At 42.3% G+C, this 24,014-nt stretch overlaps 1 protein-coding gene across 3 annotated transcripts in view; it reads right to left on the reverse strand.

Annotated features, from left to right (window-relative positions):
- Nucleotides 1-24,014, reverse strand: part of NHS (NHS actin remodeling regulator) — a 274,760-nt gene that overhangs the window by 56,438 nt on the left and 194,308 nt on the right. The window contains exon 1 of one of the 3 annotated variants that reach the window (XM_044429824.1): nucleotides 14,272-14,337. The exons of the other annotated variants lie outside the window; for them this stretch is intronic. Within the exon in view, the coding sequence (XP_044285759.1) occupies nucleotides 14,272-14,305 (34 nt within the window). The 5' untranslated portion in view covers nucleotides 14,306-14,337. Of the gene's footprint in view, nucleotides 1-14,271; nucleotides 14,338-24,014 lie in introns of those variants that run through there. 3 annotated transcript variants of the gene reach the window in all.

Consider the following 24,014-nt stretch of genomic DNA (forward strand, 5'->3'; position numbering starts at 1 on the left):
GGCTGCATGGAAACTGATTAGAAGAGCAGAATGCTGCAAAGTCAGGATGAGGAAAGGTAAAACTTTCTGGGTAAAACTCTGCTCCACCACCTTGCTTGTTGCTGTTATGTATTTCATTTCCATCTCATCCCATAGCCAAAGCTCCTTGCATGGTTTTCAGTGATCCATAAAACAGACAATAAAATGCAATAAAAATAACATAAAATTAGAAAAGCATTAAAAAGTTTAAAACAGCTAAAACAAATGATAACATATAAGGTATCTGTAAAACACCTGGGATGGGTAATCCCCTCAAGCCCCTGGTATCCAAGTGAGCCTTTAAAGGCCTTCGCATAAAGGGCCTCTAACCAGAGTAATTTGTGAACTGGGTCGGCTGACATTTAAAAGAACATGCGGTTGCCCTACATTTCTAGTTTGGGACACAGATATTCACACCAACAAGCCACCAAAACAAGACAACATGTGTAGCTTGATGCTAAAAACCAGGGCTGTAAACTGTGCAGTGTTACTCTCTGCATGTTCACGCAGAAGTCAGTCTGGCTGAGTTCAGTGCCATTTCAGGCCATCCCAAGATGCTGCATTGCCTAAGGCAGAGGACAAGATGTCCCTTCCATCTACAGAACCGGCTGGCCCAGGAGCAGAACTGTACTCTAGTGGTGGTGATGGGGCAGCAGGCCACCTTTGGGAGTTCAGAGCACGCCCTAGCCATGGAGAGCACCGTTGTCCAGCACCACGCCTCCCCACCGACATCCCCTGCATCTCTCTTCTGAGGCAGTCACCCCACTCTGCTTACCAGGCCCTGAGTAGCATCTCTCGCTTTCATTGCTGGAACAAAATAAATAGCAACGTGCATTAGGGAAAATGATTCCTCTCTCAGACCATTTCAACTCTCTAAAAACCTATTGTTTGCTTCCACTGAGCCAGGCTAGAACCATTCCAACTTCTATTCCCCCCGCCCCCAGCCCTGCAGCACTTTTGGGTGATTTTAAATGCAACAGTTCTTCTCTGTTTTTTTAAAGTTTATTTCCTACCTCTTTTCCTAGACTCTGTGTTGTGTTGATTTAAGGTTTTGCAATTTCAGATTTTTAATAGTGTATCGCCTTAGGGATCCAACTGGGGCCAAAAGCAAGTTAAACACAATTGTATAAAGAAAGCATTTTAATTAATATATTTCTTAACATTTCATGTTATCTATGGCTAGAGACAGAAAATACTTTTTAAGGGGGTTGAAAGTGGTCTGAGAGAGGTATCATTTTCCATGGCGCACGTACACACATTCACTTTGACACAATTATTATCACTATTAAACACACATGCACGTAATTTCAGTCAGTCAGGAGAGCCACACGGCAATAGCAACAACACAAAATGCAATTTCCAGTATTACCAAAGGGGATTCCCACTAGATTCGACTATAGCCTATTTATACTGCAGTGCTCTGCATCTGCCTGAATGCACACATGAATGAATAACTATCCCCTGGAAGTCTCCCCAGTCTCTCCCCGACTTTAATGTGTCAATGGCAGAGGACACGAAAAGGTCTCCACTTTTCAACAAAATAATTCTAGCTTATCTGCGACCTTGCAGACAGCTGTTTTCCCTTTGGCGTCCAACTCTGCAACCTACAGGAGTTCAGCATGCCAATTAGCCAAGGGTTAAGGGTGCATGCCTACATCCCCTCTCACTTGTAGACGCCAAAGAGGAGCTGTGAGTCATGCAAGGGCAAATAATTTCAGTTTTGATTTCCACACAAATTATAGGGATGAGCACATCATGAGCGAAGTGTATGAGTGATAAGCAAGAGAAAAAGCAGGCCAAGGCAGTCGTGAGAGAGAAAGAGTGTGTGTGTGTGTGTGTGTGGGAGAGGGAGAGGGAGAGAGGAAGGCATGCGGGGAAGGCAAGGGAGATGTACACATTTAAGAACCAAGGAACGGTCACTTAACCCCTCCCATTGCTCTCAGGCTGTCAGTTCTCCGGCCTGTGCTTGTGTCATCTACTAATTCTTCAGCTCTGATTCACACTTGCATGATGGATTGAGTCCACCATCACTCTCACATCCCTTACTTGGCCAGGCTTATTCAGTCAAGAAGATGGCAGCTGTTGTCAGGGAGCTGCAGAACTGAGGGCACCAGTGAGGGCCCTGGGAAGCCCCTGTCAGATGGAGTCTCGCTGGAAGGCAGAAGAAGGCCCACGTGATGGCACTGAAAGCTCCCACTTTTGCATCATTATATATTGGCAGACATGCTTCAAGCATCCACAAACCACAAATTGCCCAACCTGACTACAATATTTCTTTCCTTCCAAGGCATTAAGAGTGTCTGGTTGTTAAACAATAGTTCATCATTTGCATTTTCTTCCATTTGGATGTTTCCGTAACATGCTGAACAAATCAGAAAGAATTACATCCTTTTTCAAAGCATCAATCATGCTTTACACATTGTGAGAAAGGTTTGCATTGTGTTTATACTCTTGTCTAGAATTTATTTTTTTATAGCAAGAAAGCTGTCAATAAAGGAAGTTTTGAAAACAAGTGCCGTCTGGATGTTTGGCCATCACTTCCCATAAGCCTCAGTCAACTGGGCCAGTGATCAGAGATTATGGGAGTAGGAATCCTACACATCTGGCAGTTTTGTCCTGTGTTGGAAAGACATCGGAAGGCTGTCCTAACTGAAGTATCCTGCAGTTGTAAAGATGGTACCCAGCTGAGCGGGAAAAAGTACCTCTTGCTAAGCACGCCTTTCAGTTTTAACTCAGATATTAGGCAGAGTCTGTGGCAGCTTCCCCCATCATGGTGACCTTCAGACTCATTGGAATGCAACTCTCCTCATCCCTAGCCAGCTGAGGAGGGTGGAGGTGTCAAGCACATCTGGAGGGCACATGTGGAGGAATGCTGCCTATAGTGTCATAAATACATGTACGGTTTGTAGATTCTGAAGATCACATTTTCAAAGCCCAGGTGCAAAAGTGAGTTCCAGTCCAACAGCTGGGAGTTGCAGGCATTTTTTCCTATCTAAACTTGCATATGAGATATCTAGTGTTCTGGAAACAAAATAGCTGTCAACAACAACAGTCCATTTCTGTCTGTCTGTTAAGTGGCTGGTTGTTTATTCCAAGCCACTAAAATATACAATTTGGTAATTGCTATTCTCCTTACAAAGAGAATCTCTGTTTATACTGAAGTTGTTCTGGTTGGTGTATATTTTTCCCCCAGTGCTAAATTTCTCTGGGCTCTGTATAATCTTTTCATTGGTTTGAGGGGTCGCCCTCTTTCTGTCTTAGATTATACAAACAAACAAACAAAACTACTGTCCAGAGACTTCTGGGGTGGGGGGCGGTGATCAGTTACTTGGGTGTCTGGATTATGCACAGAATTTATACAGTACTTTCCCTGAACGTTCAAGATACTTCCCATGTGTTATTTCAGTAATTGTTACTATAACCCTGCAAAGAAGGACAGTATTATCCATAGTGGTTTGGAGACTGATTAATACATGTTGGCTTGATTAAAGCCAGTTTAAGACCTGGTTCACATGTAATGACAACTGAGAGAACATGATGGTTATGGCTTGTCATTAAATTCTGGATTGTTGCTAGCCAGAGTTCAAAACCCAACAATAAATATTTGGTTTTCTTTTTGGGTTAGCTGTGGTTAACAACCCATAGCTAAACCATAGTGCAGGGTTCACACAAAATGAGAACCCATGATTCAACAGCAACCACTCATAAAGCAATGACAAACCATACTCAACCCTGTGTGGTGACATCAGACCTGTATGCAGTACTCTGTATTTGATATTTTATGATTAGTTATATGATCAGCCTTGGTGTTGGATTACATATACAGTGAAAAAAGAGAAATAGACCCACAAAGAGCATACACACCTGCTCTTTTTTGGAAACACAGAGGCCATGAATGAGAAGACATGGCTATTTCATGCTAAGATAATATAACATACCCAGGCGGAGTGATGTAGTGGTTCGAGTGTTGGACTGGGACTTGGGAGATTCAGGCCCTGGCCTTCACTTGGCCATGAAGCTCACTGGGTGGCTTTGGGCCAGTCACTGCCTCTCAGCACAGTCTACCTCACAGGGTTGTTTGGAGGATAAAATGGGGAGGAGGAGGATCATGCCCTGGCTTCCTTGCAAGAACAAGGCAGGATATAAATACCACAACTAAATATATAACCAACCCTTCCCCTCCAAGAAAAACTTGTTTGGAGACAGCTGTAACCTTCTTTAGTTAGTTAGTTTGGGATGTTTACCCACATCTTCACACACACAGGAGCACTCAGGCAACTTTCAGGTGCCATCCAATGAGGTTGCCTGTAACTGTTCGAGGATTATGGGCATCCAGTCATGTGTGGGAGGCAAGCAGAGACAAGAGCTGTCTCTGCATTCCACCCACCCTGCAAAGGATATTGTCTGTCAGTTTAGACTGTCTGTGTTTGTGAGGAGGGTGGGGGGCTGAGACACTGCCAGGATTCTGCGTACCCAAAGGAACCTCATTCCTCTCCTCTCTGCCCCTTGTTCAGGCGACTTCAGAGGCAGGGCTGGCATGGAAAATCTAGACAGTATCTGGAGCATTGCACCTTTGCAGTGCTTAAAAAATAGCTAAAATTGTTAAAACCCTCCACAATACACTCTTCATAATGTAATGAAATAACAGCAGGTATATAGCCAGCAGAGGGAGATGAAAAGAGAAGTCAAATCAAATGCTTGCCTAGAAGGGCTAAAGCACGTATCTTGCATCAGAGTTCTGCAATCTGGGTGCCACCTCAGAGAAGGCTTGGCCAGGGCACACACAAGGCCCCTGAAGCTGACAAACATCTTTTGTGAAAGCAAATACAAACCGTCGCTACTCAGTCTCCCCACCCCCGCCACCCCAGCAACACAATTTTAATATTATCTCAAAAGAATCTGCAATATGGCATGTTATATTCTGATTTGCTAACAGAAACAGCAGCCACGATGTACGCAATGGCACTTCAAGTATTACAAGACAGCCACAAATATGAGATAAGATAAATCACTATTCTTTCTCAGGTGTTTGGACAGAAATTCTAAGCTATACGCTCTTTTGGAAATGTGCAGAGTAACTTGATGTGTAGAAAGCAACTTTTAGCTCTGCCTCTTTTTTGAAATCTCAAAAAAATCCATCTTTTTGACAACGGGATTGTGTACCTAATTTTTTTTTATGTACTTCAGAGTAGGAATCTAGGGTTGCCCAACTGGATTATTTTTCATGGGAGTATTTCCTAATAGCTTTCCTTTTAACTGATAGCAGAGTTCTAATGTCTTCTTCTATTTCATATTAACATAAACTATTTCATATTAATAGTGCAGACTATTATCTTGAGGATATTTGGCTACAAATCAGCACCATATTTTTTGGCTGCAAGAAGGCCTTTCAGCTTTTGCAGTATGATATGCCAGAAAATTAGACTGTAACTTGCAACTTTTTTCTCCAAAGCAGAAAAAATATTGTAGGTAGACTAAACCATTGGAAAAATCCAAAATCAAAACTAGCCCTTTTCCTGAGACTGACAAATTATAACTACTCTGTATGGCTTTGTTGGTTTGTTTCTATCATCACATTTTATCTCCTACCTTGCAAGGAACTCAAGATGGCCAAAATGGTCCTTCTCCTTTCCATTTTATGCTGACAATGTCAAAGCCACGCAGCGAGATGCAGTGCTTCAAGCTTGCATCTCCCGACTCCTCATCTGACAGTCGAACCACAGCAGCATCCTGGCTTTTTTAGCATTGATCTCAATAGAGGTGTTGCTATTGCTACTTGGGGGCTTCCTCATCTACAGTACTCACAGAAGAGCCACTAGATGGCAATAGATCACAGACTCAACTGGTGTATAGCATTCATGAAAGCAAAAAATATTGATGTAATGAAAGAGAGCAATAGTTTCAGGAACGGTTGAGCATTCTCCAACCCAGTGCCTTCACATGTGCTGGTCTACAAAACTCCCATCATCACCAGCCAGTATGGTTGGGCTGACAGTGGATCATGGGAATGGTAGTCTGGCACATCTGGGGTAATCTAAGTCGAGGAAGGGCAATCCCTTTGTGAATACATTGTGCAAACTCTTACCATCAGCACCTCCCTGTTCACATTCACACCAAGGGAGATCAACTTGTAGCCCTCCAGATGTTTCTGCAGAGCTGACTGCGAGGGATCATGGGAACTGCAGGACAAGCCACCGGAAGGACCACAGGTTAGCTGCTCCTGATTTACATGGTCATTGTCCTCTCTCACATGATTAACACAGTTTTTCACACCTTGGAACCATCTAGAAACGCTGAACTGGGGATCATGGTGGCAGGAATCCAACACATTTGCAAGCCATATTGGGGAAGACTGCAAAGAATGCATTTTTTGCTTTGGTTTTGATTCTCTGAATATCACTGTATTCCAAAGGCACAAATGGACAAAGATGTTATCACAACTACATGCTTATCATTCATTTCTGAATTACTAGAAACCTTTAACAAAGGCCATTCTGCACACTGTGTATCATAACCCAAGAATGAAGAACTCTTTCCCCCAATCTTTTCCTGCTAATGGGAACTTGGTTATGCAACCCAATGCCTTTCTTTCAATTAATCAAGTGTGAGGGGACCTATAAGGAACAAAAACATAAAAATCATTATAGTATGGCTTATCTATACAATTGCCAGGTTCTGGAACAAGATTTCTTTGCTTTTCACAGTTATACAAGCTGGAAAATTTTGATAGCTTCACATTCATCACAGTACTAGACTGGTAAGATAAACTGAGCTGGCCAAAGTTTTTCCCTTTGACAGAGGGAATGGCAATCCTGTGCTCTATGAGATCTGATAACTTTAATTCTCAATTTCTAGATTTCCAGAAATCCAAAACTTTGAGTGAGAAAGAAAAACTAAGCAAGAAGTTTAGATTTGGTTATACTTAAGGTACAACAGAGTAATTGGAGTTAATGAAGTCTAGAAAAGTCTAGTAAAGGAAGACTCAAATACGTTGCGAACATTGGAAAAGGGTCATTAGTTGCATCTCTCATAAAATTTTTAGCCTGGTCAACTATTTCCTGTTTCCTGGGAAATCTAGGTGTGTGCGTGTGTGTGCATAACATAAAAGGAAAGCTAAAACCAAATATCCCCCTGCCAGCTCATTTCTGTTTTAAAAGAGTTTTAACATGAAAGTGAATTTCAGCTGAGCTTTTCCAGGTCTAAGTACATTCTAATTTCAGAATTAAATGCCCACCTCTAAATTACCAGAACGGCCAAGAGCGTGGTGATTGCACTTAATACCTAGAGGCCAGGCATGCTGGTTACTTTAGACAGAGGCAGAGTGTTGACTAGGAGAGTAATTACCATGCACTGAAAATGTAAATCACAATTTCCTGTTGACCAGTTGGGGATGCAATCAAGCAAGAGAACAGGAAAAATATTTCTTTGAAACTCTCTGCCCTCCCCCCACCCCGACTTGCCAAGGCAGTTTTTCTCTTCTTGCCGTGTTCAACATTTTGGTTTTCAGAGCAACAGACAAATTGCTTCTTAAAACCAAGATCATAGCCACCCCTTGCCCGCATCTTATGAGCTTCCAGCATCTCAGTGTGAAGGAATGTATCGGAAACCAACCAAGCAGGAACTCCAGGATAAACAGTGGTGACAGCTAATGCCATTGCTATTCAAAACCCACATTGCCAAGTTTATTCAAAATTAACCCCCACCCCACTCCCACAGATGTTGCTTTTATTAAGCCATGTCTTTCATTCTCAAACTGAGTAAATGAAGTTTTTCACTAGTGGATCGCTTGGATTTAATTTCATAAGGCTCAACAGGATGGATCCAAAAATCTCTTGCCTTTGCTGAAAGAAATCTGCCAACATAGCAGAAGGAGTGCTGCTGTCAAGAGACTTCTTACACCAGAGGAAGACAACCTCAGGATCCACCCCGGGGTATTCATATAAGTAGAGCAGAGGCAGTGATTCACATGCAAATCTGAAATGACCATTTCAAAATACAAATTTAGTTTTCTAGGTGTGTGTGAATTTCTCTGGAAGAACTACATTTTGCGGTTCAGCTTCCCTAACTTGGACCCAAGAGTGAATTTCAATGGAAAATTCAATTATCTGTTCATATTTCAGTGTATTCTAGTTGTGCATTGATCCATTCAATAGTATGAAGGCCCTTGCTTTGTGTAAAAGCCACAAAGATGATTTTGTGTGTGTGTGCTTTGCTTGCAGTTGTACTGTACAATGGTTTTAAACTGTGTGAATCCTTCTTCAAAGCACTGTCTGCCTGTGAGTATTAATAAGGCTTGGTGTGAACATGTACATGATTCGATAAAAGTTAAAATAGATAAAATGTGTATGGATCAATAAAAGAGAATGTGGTTTGGAGCAGCCGAAATATCACAAGAATGCAGATTTATTGCAATAGTGTATAAGACTCCTCTGCATGTGATTTGTGAATGGATTGGATAATAGCCTGGTTGATTTTGGAATGGGCATCTGAATTTCACAAGTAAGTCTGGTAAATGCATCAGGTGTATTTGCATTGCATTTTCAAGGCATGAGATACTTTCTAAGTAACTGGATCTCCTTTGTGGGACTCTCATGCAAAAACAAGCTCAACAATATATAAGCAATCACGTCCTTACTGACCTGTAACCTATGATTTCTTCTGGGTTAACTCCAGGTCTAAACAATCCAGAGTATCTGGGTTTGGATGTCATGCTAGCTATCTATACATGGGGTGATCATAGGTTGTTAACTTAAAATGGGAGTGTGATCTATGCTGGAGGCAGCAAACTCACTTACTCCTACTCATGCCCAGCAGTTTGTGAATGAATTAACCCACAATCGCACATTATGTGCAAACTGGGTCAGTGAGAACAATGCACTGATCTCAGTAAATTATGAACTGGTAACTTAAGCAATGTCGGGGAAAACCAAGTGGAAATTACTTGGTGGTTCATTCCAGCAGAATATAAACTGCTTTCACCTGATTCATCTGGCCCTCAGTCCTGTTCTCAATGGCATGGGAGCCATGACAGGCAAAAGGTTAGCAGAGGAACAACCTAACAGATTGTATTGTCACAGGGATCGAGGCAAGAAATCACACTCGGGAGACGCTCTGTGCCAATTCTGTTTAGATCCAAAGAGTAACAGTGCATGAGTTGGTAAACAAGCCAGGTATGCATGTTTCCCCAGGGTTATAGCTATTCCCTGCCCTGATCCCACTCCTGGGAGAAAAAAAAGCAAATCCACACAGAGCAGTTTGGACCCACATTCAGGCAGCTGCAACTGAGCTGGCAGACTGCCCTGCTTCTTCCTTCCCCAGAAAACCTTCTAGTCTCCTGCAAGTGAGTGGACCCCATGGAATGGGATAGCCTGCAGTGCAGGTGGAAGGAGAATCTGTAATTCGTAGGCAGAGGCACCACTAGGTTTAATGGTAGGTGTAGGCAGGTACAGGTGTTCTGGCAAGGGCCCACTGACAAGCACCCCCTGGGCCTGCGCCTCCTCTTGATCATTGCAACCAGCTTATCCTCCTGGCTCTCTCTCTGGCTCAGACAAAGGTGCTGAAGTGAAGGACTTCCCTGCTCGCTCGCTCCCTCGCTCCCTCGCTCCCTGTCTGTCTGTCTGGCAAGCACACAATAGCAGTGCTGAGGAAGATGAGGAGAAAGTGGCAGCTGGTGGCCATGGTAGTGAAGAGGGAGATTCACTGAGAGAGGGGGCCAGTGAGGGTGTGTGTGTGTGTGTGTGTGTAGGTAACCAGGAGTGGATATTTGCAGGGAAAAACTGTGAGCTTGGGTAGGTGTACTACGGAAAGTGAATTCTTGGGCTCAGTGTTCTTTGGCTGTAAGTCCCTGTTTGCATCTGGGTATACTGGTGCATGCTGGGGTCCTAAGCTTCCTGCAAACCTAAAGTTTTCCCATCCTAGCCCTAACAGGATAATCTGCAATATCCTTGACCATTGGCAACGCTGGCTGGGGTTGATGGAAGTTGAAGCCCAGTGAAGGGCACTCTGATGGGGAAGTCTGCCTGAGAGTGGAAGTGAGAAGCCATGATTCTAAGTGACTAAGCTGAATGTATACACTGAAAACTCTCCATTTCAATTCACTCAAGACAATAGAAATATTCATGTATTTTGAGATGAAAAATGTCCCTAATTAGAAACAACAGACTTGCATTGCAAGACTTGGTGGCTGCATTTTCACAAATGCTGGAGTCACTCTTGTGCTTTTGCACACTAGTCAATCCAAGCAATGGTTGCTAGGACACAAAAACCTGCTCGGAGCAGAAGTGTTTAGTGTAGAAAAGCAGTCATGGAAAGAACCCATATGTTGTACTAGGCTTGTTCTTGTCCATTATGAGTTGCCATGTTGTCTGAAACTGGAAGAACAATTTTATTGTGGATTGCCATGATTGACTACAGGGTCCATCAGCAAGAACGGCAAAAAAGCCAGAGCTGCAAGTTTTTTATGATCTTGCCAGTTACATATAGGCATATAATGAAAAGACTACATATGGTTGACATCTGTAAGAACACACTTTAGAAAGGCTGGAACAACAGCCTAGTGGCAATTAGAATGAAGAGGGAACAAGGCCAAGAAGAGAAGATAGGCTCTCTTGCAAAATCAACTGGGATAAATGCTGGAACTGGCTGGAAAACTGAAGGGAGAGTAGGAGAAACATAATCACAGCAAGACAGATTGTCTATGGAGTTTACTGTAGGTTGTTCAGTGAGCAGTCTATGCTTTGTAGCTTGGTTCCTCCCTTTTAGTGTTGAGATGAAGGCCCAAATTACATCTGCTCAACTTCGAGAAAATCATTAAAAATACCAGAAATATTCATGGCATTACATTAGCTATTCTATTCAGGGTAGATAGGAGAAGCAAAACCAAATAAATAGATTCTGAACCTACTGCATAGCTAACCAACACAGGTTGCATTTTAAAAAAAACAATGCATTCAATAACCTTCAGAAAACCTTCACTGCTTCCTGAGATGAAGAAGAGAGAAAAGAAGTGATTCTTTTTCAATAGCTTTGTCTTTTGCAGTAATGTAAATGCTGCTCCAAGATCTGTTTCCAAAATATGACTATCAGGAAGAGGCTGATCTGTACCTCTTGCAAGCAAGTCTTTAGAATAGTAAACAGATAGGCAGATTATGGCATCGGAATCATTTGTCAAGGCTTTCAGATTAAGAATTCTATTTGATTCAAATGAAACAGCCTGTTATCCAATAAGTACAATTTCAAAGCTGTTCACATTATGTCCACTGCCCCCCTTTAGTTGCCAGCTTCTTTTTTTACTCACTTTAAACATTGGTGTGATCAGCAGACATTAGCAGGTGACAATCTGTATCCACGTTTCCTGAAAGGGTTGTTTGCTGATTTTTGCACACCAAGCTACTGTTCAAGACACAGGAATGGGCCAGGCCTGTTTTTCTGGTCATTTGCAGCTTTTAAACTAACAATCATGACTGTCTGGTGCCCCTCCAAGGAGAGGAATTAAAATTAAACCAGGAAATAAGTTAGCTTTTTGTGTACCGAGATAACTATTTGAATGGTCATTGCTTGAAAAGAATCCCAGGGAAGACTGGTAAAAGCTGTACTTTCTGTATGCCTTTCATGAACACAACTCTTTTTACATGTACAGAAGCTCCCTCCATTCACAGAGCTAACTGAGTAACATGACATGATAGCTCACTATAGCTTAATTTGCATGCCTCCTGCCAGTGGGCACCTGGCTTGCCATTGTTTGTTGTGTCAGGCAATCCTAGGTGGAATGGGGCTGAGAGCGTTCCAGCTCTTAAACAACCCCTGCCAGCTAGGCTCACATGGCATTGTAAGCTGGGTATCCTTGTGCATCATGCAAAACATGAGTGCTCCCACAGTTAATTAAGCCATGGTGAGCTGCCATGCCATCTGAACTTCCTACCAACCAAGAAGACAGGAATAGCCTCATCAATCCTTCAAGCAAAGGACCAAGTTCTTAGAAACAGCAAAGGACAAATTGCATGTTTCCAGTGCTTCCTTTCAGAGCCAAGAGACATAGAGGACAAAACAAGGCATCAAGAGATGCATAATCTACCTGAAGACTTCTTTTTGTATACTGAAATACAACCCACTGCCAGGCAAGGGGAGCACTTAACTCCTTCCCCTTAGAACATTTTTGCATCCACAATGCAGAGTGTCCATTTCTGGTGGTAAATTAGCTGGGGCAGGGGATGTGATTTTAAGGGAAAGACAGCCTGGAAGGAAGATTTGAGCATCCATTCCGCTTTCTGTTGCTCCTATCAAATTCAAAATTTCCCACACTTTAAGTCATCATCCCAGCTGATTTTGACATATGACTGTAGGTAAGTATTCATATGACTGAATGTTCCTCCATACAAAAGTAACATCTATATAAAAACCCCTTGCATATCAAAAGAAGGCTTTGAAGACCTTTTCTCACTAATAACTGATTCTCTATGTTCTGTCAAATTCTCTGTGTGTAGAAACATTAAACCATGTGAGATTCTCTCCCTTTCCTCCCCAGCATTGGCAACAGTCTTGGGTGGTAAACTGCAGATCTCTCTCCTGCTGTCCAAAAAAACTAAACCACATTTAAGAAGAAAACGGTGACAACAAAGATGAAAATAAGTGAAAGATTCAGAAGCATCCTCTTTAGAAAGCACAAATCAAGTTTTCCCAAGTTTTCCTTATATAAGTTCACTTTAACATTTTCTTGCAAATTAATTGTTATATTACTCTTTTAAAAAACTAATCTTGTATATGATGCAAAAATGTTTGTCTCCCATGTTTGCCCTGTAATTTTTCCCTACTGTTCCATTCGACAAATACATTTCTGCCTAATATGTACTGATTTTGCTAAAGCTACAGAAAAACAGTGTATCCTGGAAAACTCTTATTCTCAACTTTCTAACTGTGTGAATCAACACATACCCCTAAACACTGACTCTTCTGTCTCACTTTCCTTCCATGTTTCTAGGAGGGAACATTCAATAGTCTGTCCCTGATTTACCGTATCCTCCCAGGACACCTTCCAAAGATGGGAATTTCCACTTTCCCACTCCACTATTAAAAGGAAGGAAAGAAAGAATTCCAAATAGGTAACTAGAACCCTCAGAGAACTAGGACCTCAGAAACTGCTATTGTAAGAACAGCAAAGACTTAAACCCAGAAACAATTGTAATGTCAATCTACCACAGAAGGCTTAATATTCTGCATGTCCAGCCCTGCATGACTTTTAAATAAAAAGTACGCATTTCCCAAAGCACTGAAAAGTCCAGACTAGCTCTGAATGGTATATAGAGATGGTGCTACCAATTTCCCCTTTCCTGCATCGCTGCTGCACATACGATCAACTTTATAGCACTAACTTTTGGGACTCTGCCCAATAAGACTGAGCAAGCTACCTTCTAGTTGTGAATTACCCAGAAGTTGAGGCTTTTCCTAATTAAGAATCGCTCTTCTTTTTCTTCTCACTGCTGATGTTCTTCTGTCACATTCTAAATGGCTTAATAGCCATTAATATTTTAATGGAGTGGTTTAAAAGCAGGCATTGTAATTAACTGTTCTGAGAGAGCAGCTCTGTGTGTTTCTTTAAATAAAAAGCAATCCAAACTTGGTAAATAAATACATCACCACCATTTCCTTTCCACAATTTTCATGCAAGTTATGAACTGATTACTGTATTTCAACACTAACTAATCAGCCATGAGGGGCAGATTGTTTTGAATGTACATATTCCTGAGAACTGGCAACCAGAGGCCTGCAGGATGCACAATGTATCTCACAGGTGATAGTAAAAACAAATCACAGTGACACATCTCACTTAATACTGTTTCTAATGCAACATACCTGTTAAGTGATGCACTCCGCATTGCTCTGTGAAAAGCAAAACTTACTGGCAGAGGCAAATGCTTCTGTTTTGAAACAGAAAAGCGAAAATAGAAAGTGTGTCTAACTTTTGAATTATGTTTCTGCCTGTTTCTGATAACAGGCTACACACTCTCTGAACTTGGAAACAAGCCACGAAGCAGTTTAATTGTTGTGAACTGCCCAGAAAGTGTCCATTATGGGGTGAAACAGAGATGTAACACACAAACAAACTTAGTAACTCTCGCACAAAGGAGATGAGGGAGGCAGTCTTCCCATCTATCAGTTACAGTAGAAGCCTTGTCCACAAAGAAAGATAGATATGAGATAGATAGAGAGAGAGAGAGAGAGAGAGAGAGAGAGAGAGAGAGAGAGAGAGAGTTATACCTGCATTCTTCAGCAGACAGCAGCCTAAGGCCATGCTTGATCACTTTATTACGCTTCTTAAGAAATGTTCTCAATTGCCAACAGGCTTCGTCTCTCCTGCATGCTATTCTCTGGGTCTTGGGAGTCCCAGTGATATGTGCAACCTGACCTGCTGAAATGAGGGGGAGATCAGAGGGTTGCAGGGAAATCCCTTCAGGAAACACGTATGGCACAGATTTTGCATGAACATCTGCAAGCCCTCCAGATTCCCCTTCTAGACATGCACATGGTTTAGCCCAAGTGCTGGGTCTTTCTAATCTCTCTTCACCGTCCAGCAGAACGGTAAATCAGAGTAGTGAACAGTAATCCTGCTGCTTTCACTCTCCATCACATGGAGGTGGGAGGGGGAGGGGGGAGGGGAGATGTTAACTCCTTCATGGCTGGAATCTCTCAGATCAGTTTTGTGTGTGTTTGCCCTCTCTCCCCTTCCTGCTTGGGATGTGACAGGTCTGCAAACAATTCTTCCAGGTTCCTGAAAAAGTGAGTAAACTTCGAAAAATCACCTTAGGGAAGAACACCCAAAGCAAGTTTTAGATGTTTCTGTTACTATGTATTTCTTGATAAGATTTATAGCCAAACTTTCAGCATTATATTTTCTGGACATGCCACAAACAGTACAAGCAATTAAAGAAACAGTAGAAGACTATATAAGCACAACTTGTAATAGCAGAAAATTAAAAAAAAGATGAACACCAGCAGGATGAAACTAAAATTGCTAGCAAGCTTCCTTTGGTGGAGCTGGAGAGGGGAGGGGATGCTCCGGAGTCAGGGCAAAACAATCCAAGAAGCCAACCCAGAGTTGGCCACTTGCATAGTCTCAGAGGCTGGTGAGGAAACCTCGAGAAGGGAATGATCTCAGTGCATGGGCGATTGGGACCTTCTGGTAACCTGGTCCCATGCCATGTAAGGCTTTGAAGATAATCACCACCTGCCCTTTGCACAGGAACCAAGCTGCAGGAACTGTTTTAGAACTAGCCAGTTGGGCTACCTAAACCATGGCCCATATAGTGGCCAAGTGGCTGTGTCTGTACTGGCTGAAGTGCCCCAGGAGTCTTCCAAGGGAGGTCCTTTCTCATCTGTCAGATGAGCCACACAGAAGCAGAATCTCCCTCTTGCTAGGACTACGCTCCAGTGTATTAAGTCTGGATTGTGTGCAATTAGCTTATTGAGGGGGCCTCACTCCAAATGCCCAAGCAACCTCATCTGGCAGTTTCACAAAGATGTTCAGTTGCATGAAAGGCAAGGCGTAGCACTGCAAGAGACTCTAACCACCATGGGGCTGGGCTGCAGCCTTCCGTTGCCACTTTCTGTAGCTGGCCCTCCAAGGAGAAGCAGAATCACCACAATGCATTGCCACCACCCACACCCCAATCAGGGAATGCTTGTTCACAGAGCCACTCGTTCCGGTGGTTCTGCAGTTACTAATACGCTGGAGCAAGATGGCAAGATGGAGATCTTGCTTCTGTGTGGCTTAAAGAATGCGGCATTCAACAGTTTCTGGATTAGGTTTTCCCACAAAAGGATTAATGTAAACCAAGGTAATTTGAATCAGCAAGGAAAGCCTCTTATTAATTTACTAATAGCTAAATTAAATCAACATTCCCACTGAAATTTGCATGTATCTCCTGAAAAATGATACCAGCAACCCCATCTTAATTTATATTTAAATTAGTGCCTGGGTTTGCATGTCTTGACAACCCATCATTAGTAACTAGCTATGGTGAGCTATCATATCATCCAAACCATGGCTTGTTGTAGGAGTTGTTCAAGCCTTGTTCGGTTGTTGTGTCATCTGAACCCAAGAAACAGATTGGCTAGTGAGCTGCTTGGCAGGAAGGACAAAAACCCTTGCTGCTGTTCACAATTTTACTCTTATCATGGTCAGTGACAGCTCCTTAATACACAGTCTTTTTCTCTAATTCCTCTGCCTTGCTTTGTCCAACTCTTCCACCACATTAGCACAGAACACCAGTTTACTCTCTCCTCTTCTTTAAACATCTGACTTTAGTTGGAGAAACTAAAATCCTAGAACTTTTGACCAGTGAGAGCAGAGTGATCTTCATGAGATGAAAAACTGAGTTTAATGCCCAAGTTGGACTGGTTGCTATCTTCGTTTTTATGATGCTGTAAAAGTGTCATTTTATTATACCTATACTGACTTTTGATTATAATGATGCTATTTTTTAAGTTAGAGAGAATGGTGGTATTTTATTATGTTTTTTAAAATGAATTTAAATAAAAACATCTGATCTTATTTACATTGACTGACCCCCCCCAAAAAAGCCCCCCACTCCTTGATGTTTAATCCATTCTGCTTATTGATATTGAAAACAGCAAAGAGATCCTGAAGGATTAACAGAATGCCATCCTGCCCACCCCTTGTCTTTCTTCTGGCACAGATAATCCATTCAGGTGTCAACAGTCTATTCTTTGCCAAACCAGGCCTTGAAACCGGATTGGACATAGTCTCACCCATGAATGCCTAGCAGAGCAATCATCTGCTCAAGCAGCTTCCTTGGAAGGAGATACCTGTGATTGGTCAACAGGCCTAGAGCAGCTTTCTTTAGGAATGGGCTCATGACTCCGTCCTTTTATGTGGCCAGGTGTGTTGAGCAGCCATTAACACTCTACTGAACAAAACTAGTCAGCACCCTTCTGCTGAGATTTTAGAAATCTCCCCTGCCTCACTATCACTCCAAAAAGGGCAAAGGTCAGACAACGAAGGTCAACAACTAGGTGGTATGCCACATTCCACATATCTTGCCCGCATCCTCACACTGACTCATCAGGGCAGAATGCGAAGGTGCGCTAGACACATTCATTAATTGAACTGCAGAACTTTTGGCATCCACGCTAGGCACAGGCAGGCAGAGCCAAGCTTATTTACTAAAGGCTTTGCAAATGAGTCAGGTTGACTGAACCTGACTTTGTATCCAGTGATGTGTCAAGTTGAAGAAGGTCATCAACCACCCAGGAAAGCTCTGCTTCACAATACCGCATGGACCTTTCTTTGCCAATGGCACTGCCACAAAATATGCTTTACGTTCCAGTCTCATCTGTGCTCCACTTGTATTCAAGCCATTTCCCTAATCGTTTCGTCACTCTCAGCTCCCTGAAGATCTAAAGCAGACAAACAGGCTCAGGTCAGTAATAGAAGGTGATTGGGAACAATTTTGGCACCTCCCAAATCATCTCTAAATCTCACAAATAGTGGTAGCAGAGTTGCACTTAATTTTTTGGTTGTGCAATCAGCTTGTGATTGGTGACAAATTTGCATTTGCACTGATTGTGCAACTGGTCATGCAAAAGGTTGCAAAAGCTTCATGCACAGCAGGTGGCACAATATTTTTACACAACTATTTGCATATGCATAATGAAGAAATGTTCCTGAAGCTGCATGCACACAAATGTAACTTTAGTTAGATTTTCCTCCATGACAGAATTGGGAACATAGTTTCCACTAGCACACTGTAATTTTTTTATAATTAATGCCACAGTGAGATACAGCCCAATTCCAGATACTACTATCTTGGCACAACTGTAAATTTACAATAATGTGTCCGTGAAAGACAATAAACAGGATCTGGATTAACTAGGGTATATGCAATTAAAAATAAATTAGAAATGGATGCCAATAAGGGGTTAGCAACTTCAAGGTACTTCTGATCTTTATCAAGATCATTGAGAAAATAACATCATCTGCATAAACTAAAAATGATACCTTTACAAAGAGCCATAAATTACATAATTCCATTTGATTTTATTATCACTGGAATTTTTTTTGATGTGGTTACAAAATATAATTCAATCATGAAAAGAAAAAAGAAAGGTTCCGTCATGAATATGATCCCACTCCAGAAATAACCATATCAATAGGCATACTATCTGATCAGTCATATGTGGGGGAAATGATGTACAGAGTCTATAAATAATATCTAAAAATGCTTATTTTAATCCATACTGAGTAATGCATATGAATGCATACCTTAAATATGCTCTTCACTGAGCTCTAAAGACTAGTCTCTGCATTGAACCTTCAGGGGTTATGAAATTGTAAATTGCACCAACTGGGGAAGCTAATCATTAAAACAAACAGGCAATGAGGGGAAATTTAACCCTTTCCTTCTCTGTTGTGGAAAAGGAAGTTTCCTCAGGACCACAACAGGGAAGGAAAGTGTTACATCACCCACCATTACCACTACTATGCCAGATCTGAGCTGATCTATTGTTAGCCCATTTCTGCATCATGCAATTTGCATTTTTAAAAAATCTACATGATATTCGGTATAGCTGAACCCTAAGGAATTACACTGGTTGATACATATCTACAGAAGGATATGGACTCAAGCATTGTATATATTGCTACCTAGGTTAAATCATTCTACACTGAGGGATTGCAGTTCCACTGTATATTCCACACAGAGGATGACCCTTGGAACTGGAAATAGTGAAGCAAAAATTGGAGGGTTATCTTATGAGCCAGCTGAAGTTTTCATCATAAAGTATCTGTGGGGGATAGGTTCTAAGGCCCCAGGGCATTCCTGAATCCTCAGAACCTCAGCAAAAGTGGAAAACCAGTGAATAACTCTAGTGAAAAGTGTGAATATCTCTAACAAAAAAAAGCAGGTGTTTCTGGGGAACCCATGCTCTTTGTCTTAGCACTAGCCAGCCTCTGTTGTGTTTTGTCTCTCAATGGATGCGAAGCATCTAGAGATATTCATGTTTTTCTTCAGAGATATACCCATAAATACCAGCATATAAGACCCTCTAAACCAGAAATAGCAAAGCAAAACTTAGCTGTCACTTTATACAACCAACATATGATAAACACCAGAAAAACAGCCCAGAATATTGCTCTTGTTTAGTCGCCTTATATGCTGGTATACATGGTACTTGGCTCGGCTCTTTGCTCCACATACAGAAGGCTCCTTTGCAGATTTGCACATGAGAAAAGATCCTCTCAGGCAAATGCTAACATACAGCAGATGTCAAAGAGATGAATGAACATCCCAACCAAGGCCGTATGAGAATTTCATTTCTGCCTGCAAAACATGCAAGCCCTTCCCATTTGAACTCTGAGCACAAATACATGTCTGCCAAAAACTATTTGCAAACTGCTGAATACGTGTGCATGTTCCTCTTGGTTCCAATTCCTAGTTTGATTTTCCCAAATTCAGTAGACTGAACCAGCTGTGCTGCTGTCTATGGAGGAAATCCACACAAATATGGGGGCACCTGTGCAAATTTCCCAATCAGCTGGTATTCAATTGGTGAAAGTTTTCTGTTCTGAGAGAGCAAGCAACAATCATATATGTAAAAGTGAAGGCTGACTGTTGAAATGATGTTCAGTGAATCCCAGGAATCTTAAACACTGCTTGTTCACCCACCCATGATTATGAAGGCTGAGAGAAACCCAATGAATACAGAAGATAGAGAATATGCTTCTACACATCTGCCCAGTGATTATAATTCTGTTGCATCCCTGCATAGGAGTATGGCTTGGGTGTTTTACATTTTCTAATGAGTTTATATACACAATCCTTTTGATTCATTCATCACCTCTGATGTCAGTAACTGGATTATGACATACAGAAACAGCACATTGGCTGCGTTTATTAAGTATATAGACAAGCACACATAATCATCACCATCAAAGAACAGCACCATGAGAATGTTGATTCCCTTTATGGGAGCATTAGTATGCAACTAAAAATGTGAGGTTGTCTAAGCAAAAGCTGGAAGGTGCAACTTGAATTCCTAAGAGGAACTGAAGCATAATGGAGAGTCTCTGATGCATTAAGACAGCCCAAGTCAACAGAAGGTCTGACTGCAATAGAGGCAGCAGGCATGGAGAACTTGACCTAGATAGGAACTTCAGCCATCCAAACCTCAATAAGAGCTTATAGAACCGCAGACGTTTCCTAAAAGGCTTGCAATTGCAGCACCGTTCCTGCCCTCCCCCACTGCTCTTTCCCCTCCCCCTGTGTTGTCCTATAAAACAGTGCTTGGGCTTCAAGGGAAGAAATTAAGGGGACAGAGAGGGCAGTATCCAGACTGAGGCTACTGATAACGTGTATCCGGTTGTACTAGAGCAAGTGACCCCTAGCACAACTCCAACAGTGACTGATGGCATGATGGGTTTTCTCACAAAACCCATTGCACCAGCATATGCTACAGAGGTCGCATACCTTGCACAACACAATTTACATTAGTGATAGTGTTGGGCTGGAACAGTTCAGAGATTCAGCCTTTTCCAACAGACTTTAAGCACATTTGGAAATCAGGAATACACAAGAAACCATGACATACCTCTTTCTCTGAATATCACTTAGGCATTACTTGACACGTGCTTCAAAATCCAGTCATTTCACCATTAGAAAACAACACCACCTGGCCTCTGAAAGGAAAGGGTACTTGATATTGTCTTTTTCTGGAGGTTATCAAAGGCTAAATAATGTTAGATATTTGCTCTCAGTCTGGAGCATATGTGCACACAACTCAAAATTTAACCAGCCATTTGGATAGGAGTACAGAAATGGTCTTAAGATTCTCAGATGGAATGAGGAGAACCTTATATTTCTTTACAAATTCAAGAAAGAGAGAAAGGGAGTCAGACTTCTGTATGCTTTTTTCCAATGTTTTTGCCAACACATATGCAATCAGCAATGGAGTCACAGTCAAACGTGTGCAACGTAATGGCAGGGTACCCACTCACAGCTTTTTGGAAGAGATCCCTTGAGCATACCTAGATAGAAACAACATTTAGACAGTGGGTTACCCATGCAGTTTCCCAGTTCTGTCTCCACTGGCAAAACTGGCAAATTTAGAATCCTGCATCAAAATCCAGTATAGAGGGCAACACTGTGACTTCCACTTCTGACTGTATGCTCCACCAGCACACTCTGTGGCACTTTAAAGCCATCTGACATAAAAAAAAATATTGTGACATCCTTGAAGCAGATCAGGCTCCTGTAGGAAATACATGACATAATAAATCTTTCTAAATGTGTTGTGGACCAGGACCCTGAACCCTCACCATCCTCAGAGGATTTTGATCTCTCACCCTCAGAAGAAAAAATGTCTCTGTAGTTAATTGCTTGCGGAGAAGACAGTTACAGAAAGGCGCCATGGGACGTCCATCTCCCAAGGACCTGGTTCTCTGGGAAAACTGCAGAGACCTGTGCTCTTGTGCTCAACACCACATCTCGGGGCTGCAATACCATTTCTCTGAGCACTCCAGCACACATCCCACAGCCCCCCTGTCTGAAGATGCTAAAAAAGACTAGACCCCATAAGAGGAACGTCCTTCATCAGTGTGGACGCACATCTAACCAAGCTGAAGGGAGACAAATACCTACTTAAGACCCAGTCAAAATACATACTGCTTGTTGGAGCAACATACACACATGCCTGTTGGCTTCCAACTCCAGCATCACTCGGAGCTCTTGGTTGCTGCTGTTTCCAGCCTCCAGGGAAACTCGCTTTGCCCCAAACCCTGCAAATAATTGATCTTCACAGGCACCCTGTAATCTAGGCTCACCAGTGACGGTCAGCCCTCACCATGACAGAAGCAGAACACACCAAAGCTGTTCTCGTGCATCACTGATTAAGGAAGTCTACAGGGGAGATTAAGCAGTTGTTCAAATGGCATTTTGGTTTCAAATACATTTGGCTTGGAATCCACAGGAGTGATCCCCAAAAACATGTACATCATTCATAAGTCATCACTTGTTATCTCAGCACTTCGGTCCGTACCCTTCCCACAGATACCCTGTAGTGTTATGCTGCACAGTAAGGGAATAAATGTCACAAACTTGTGAGCCAAGCCAGTTCTGTGCTGGTTTTCAATGACATTTTTTAACCTACAAAGCCACAGTACTTGATGGAATACTTCTTCCCATCATGATCCCAACCTGGTGGCTGAACTGCAATGGATTATCTAGATGCATTTGAACGAGGCTTCAGGACTGGTTTTGGAATGGAAATTGTTTTGGTCACCTGTTGGATGACTTTTGCCAGGAGAAAGACAGAGGGAGTGTGACCCTGTTGCTTCTCCTGAACCTACCACTGACCATGGTATCCTTCTAGATAGGGTTGACTGAGCTGAAAGTAGGAGGCACTGCATTTTAGCGGTTCTGTTCCTACATGACTGGCTGATTCCAGAAGGTGGTGCTGAGGAATTACTGCTCTTTACCATGGCATTTATGGCAAGGTTCTGTTTTATCCCGTGCTGTTTAACATCTACATGAATCTGCTGGGGAGGTTATCCAGAGGTATGGGCTGAGGTACCATCAATATAAGGATGACACTCAGCTCTACCTCTCTTTTTCATCAAACCCCCAGGTGAGGCAGTGGCCGCTCTGAATCAGTGTCTGAGCATGGCGATAGACTGGATGAGGGCCAGCAAACTGAGACTCAATCCAGACAAGATGGAGGTGCTGTTAGTGGGTGGTTATCTGTCCAGGTGGGTGCTATTCAACCTGTTCTTGATGGGGTTGCATGCCCCATAAACTAGGTTCATAGTTTGGTGTAAATCTGAAGGTCCTGAGTTCGAGCCTCAGAGAGGGCACCACTTGTAGCGGGTTGGCTGGGCCAGCCAGTCAACCTCGGCAAGCGGCGCAAGAAAGTTTAAAGAGAGAAAAAAAGACTGCAGTCCAGAAATCAGTTACAAAGCATGCTCGGTTTAGTTGCAGGGGAAGAACAGCAAAAACTTCTTCCCCCAAAGTTTTTTCTTCTTCCTCAAGTTTTTTCTTCCCCCCCCCCCCCCCACCGGCATCTGCTTTTATTACTTCACACTTTTTACCTAGGCATTTGAATACAGCCAATTAACCGTCGTATACAAGCAGCCAACACCTTAATGCTTAGGTTACAAGCCTTATATGGTTACAAGCCTTATATGGTTACATAGGTAAATTACAATACTCTTGGTCTTCGTGGCGTACGTGAGTACAGCATGACCCAGCAATGAATTCCCACAGTTTGGGAGTGCTTCTGGATCTGGAATTGTCACATAAGGCACAAGTGGACTTGGTGGCATGGACCACCTTTTATCAGCTTAAACTGATATATCAACTACAACCCTGTCTGGACAGAGGTTGCCTAGCTACAGGTATTCATGCTCTGGTAACCTGGTAACCTGCTGTTTGGGTTACTGCAATGTACTGTACATGGGTTGCCTCTGAAAACTGTCTGGGAACTTCAACTGGCCCAAAAGAGGGCAGTAAAACTGTTAATGAGCTGCACTGGCTACTGGCTGAAGTCCAGCCCCAATTCAAAATGCTAACATTCAAACCCCTAAAAAGCTTAGGTCCAGGATATCTGAAGGATATGTACCTTCTTGGATCCTGAGGTCATCTTCAGAGGTCCTTCTCCAGGTGTCCCTTCCAAAAGAAGTGGGACCTTTTGGTTGTGGTACCGTTTGTGGAATGACCTGCCCAAAAAGGTGTGCCTGGTGCCTACTTTGTATTCATTTTGTTGCCAGGACCTTTTTTATTTTTATTTAACAGTTTAACTTATAAACTTTATTTTTAATATTGCATTTATCCAGCTGCTATGCTTCTACACTGATTCAATTGCTTGTTTTTGGCTAATTTGTTATTTCTGGTTCATTCTTGTTTGCGGGTTTTTTTTTAACTTATGTTATCAATTGCTGTATACTGCCCAAAGAGCTTCAGTTATTGGTCAGGATGGAAGTAAGTTTAGTG

The sequence above is a fragment of the Varanus komodoensis genome, unplaced genomic scaffold, assembly GCF_004798865.1.
Source record: "Varanus komodoensis strain SLA01 unplaced genomic scaffold, ASM479886v1 scaffold1, whole genome shotgun sequence".
NCBI lineage: Eukaryota > Metazoa > Chordata > Lepidosauria > Squamata > Varanidae > Varanus > Varanus komodoensis.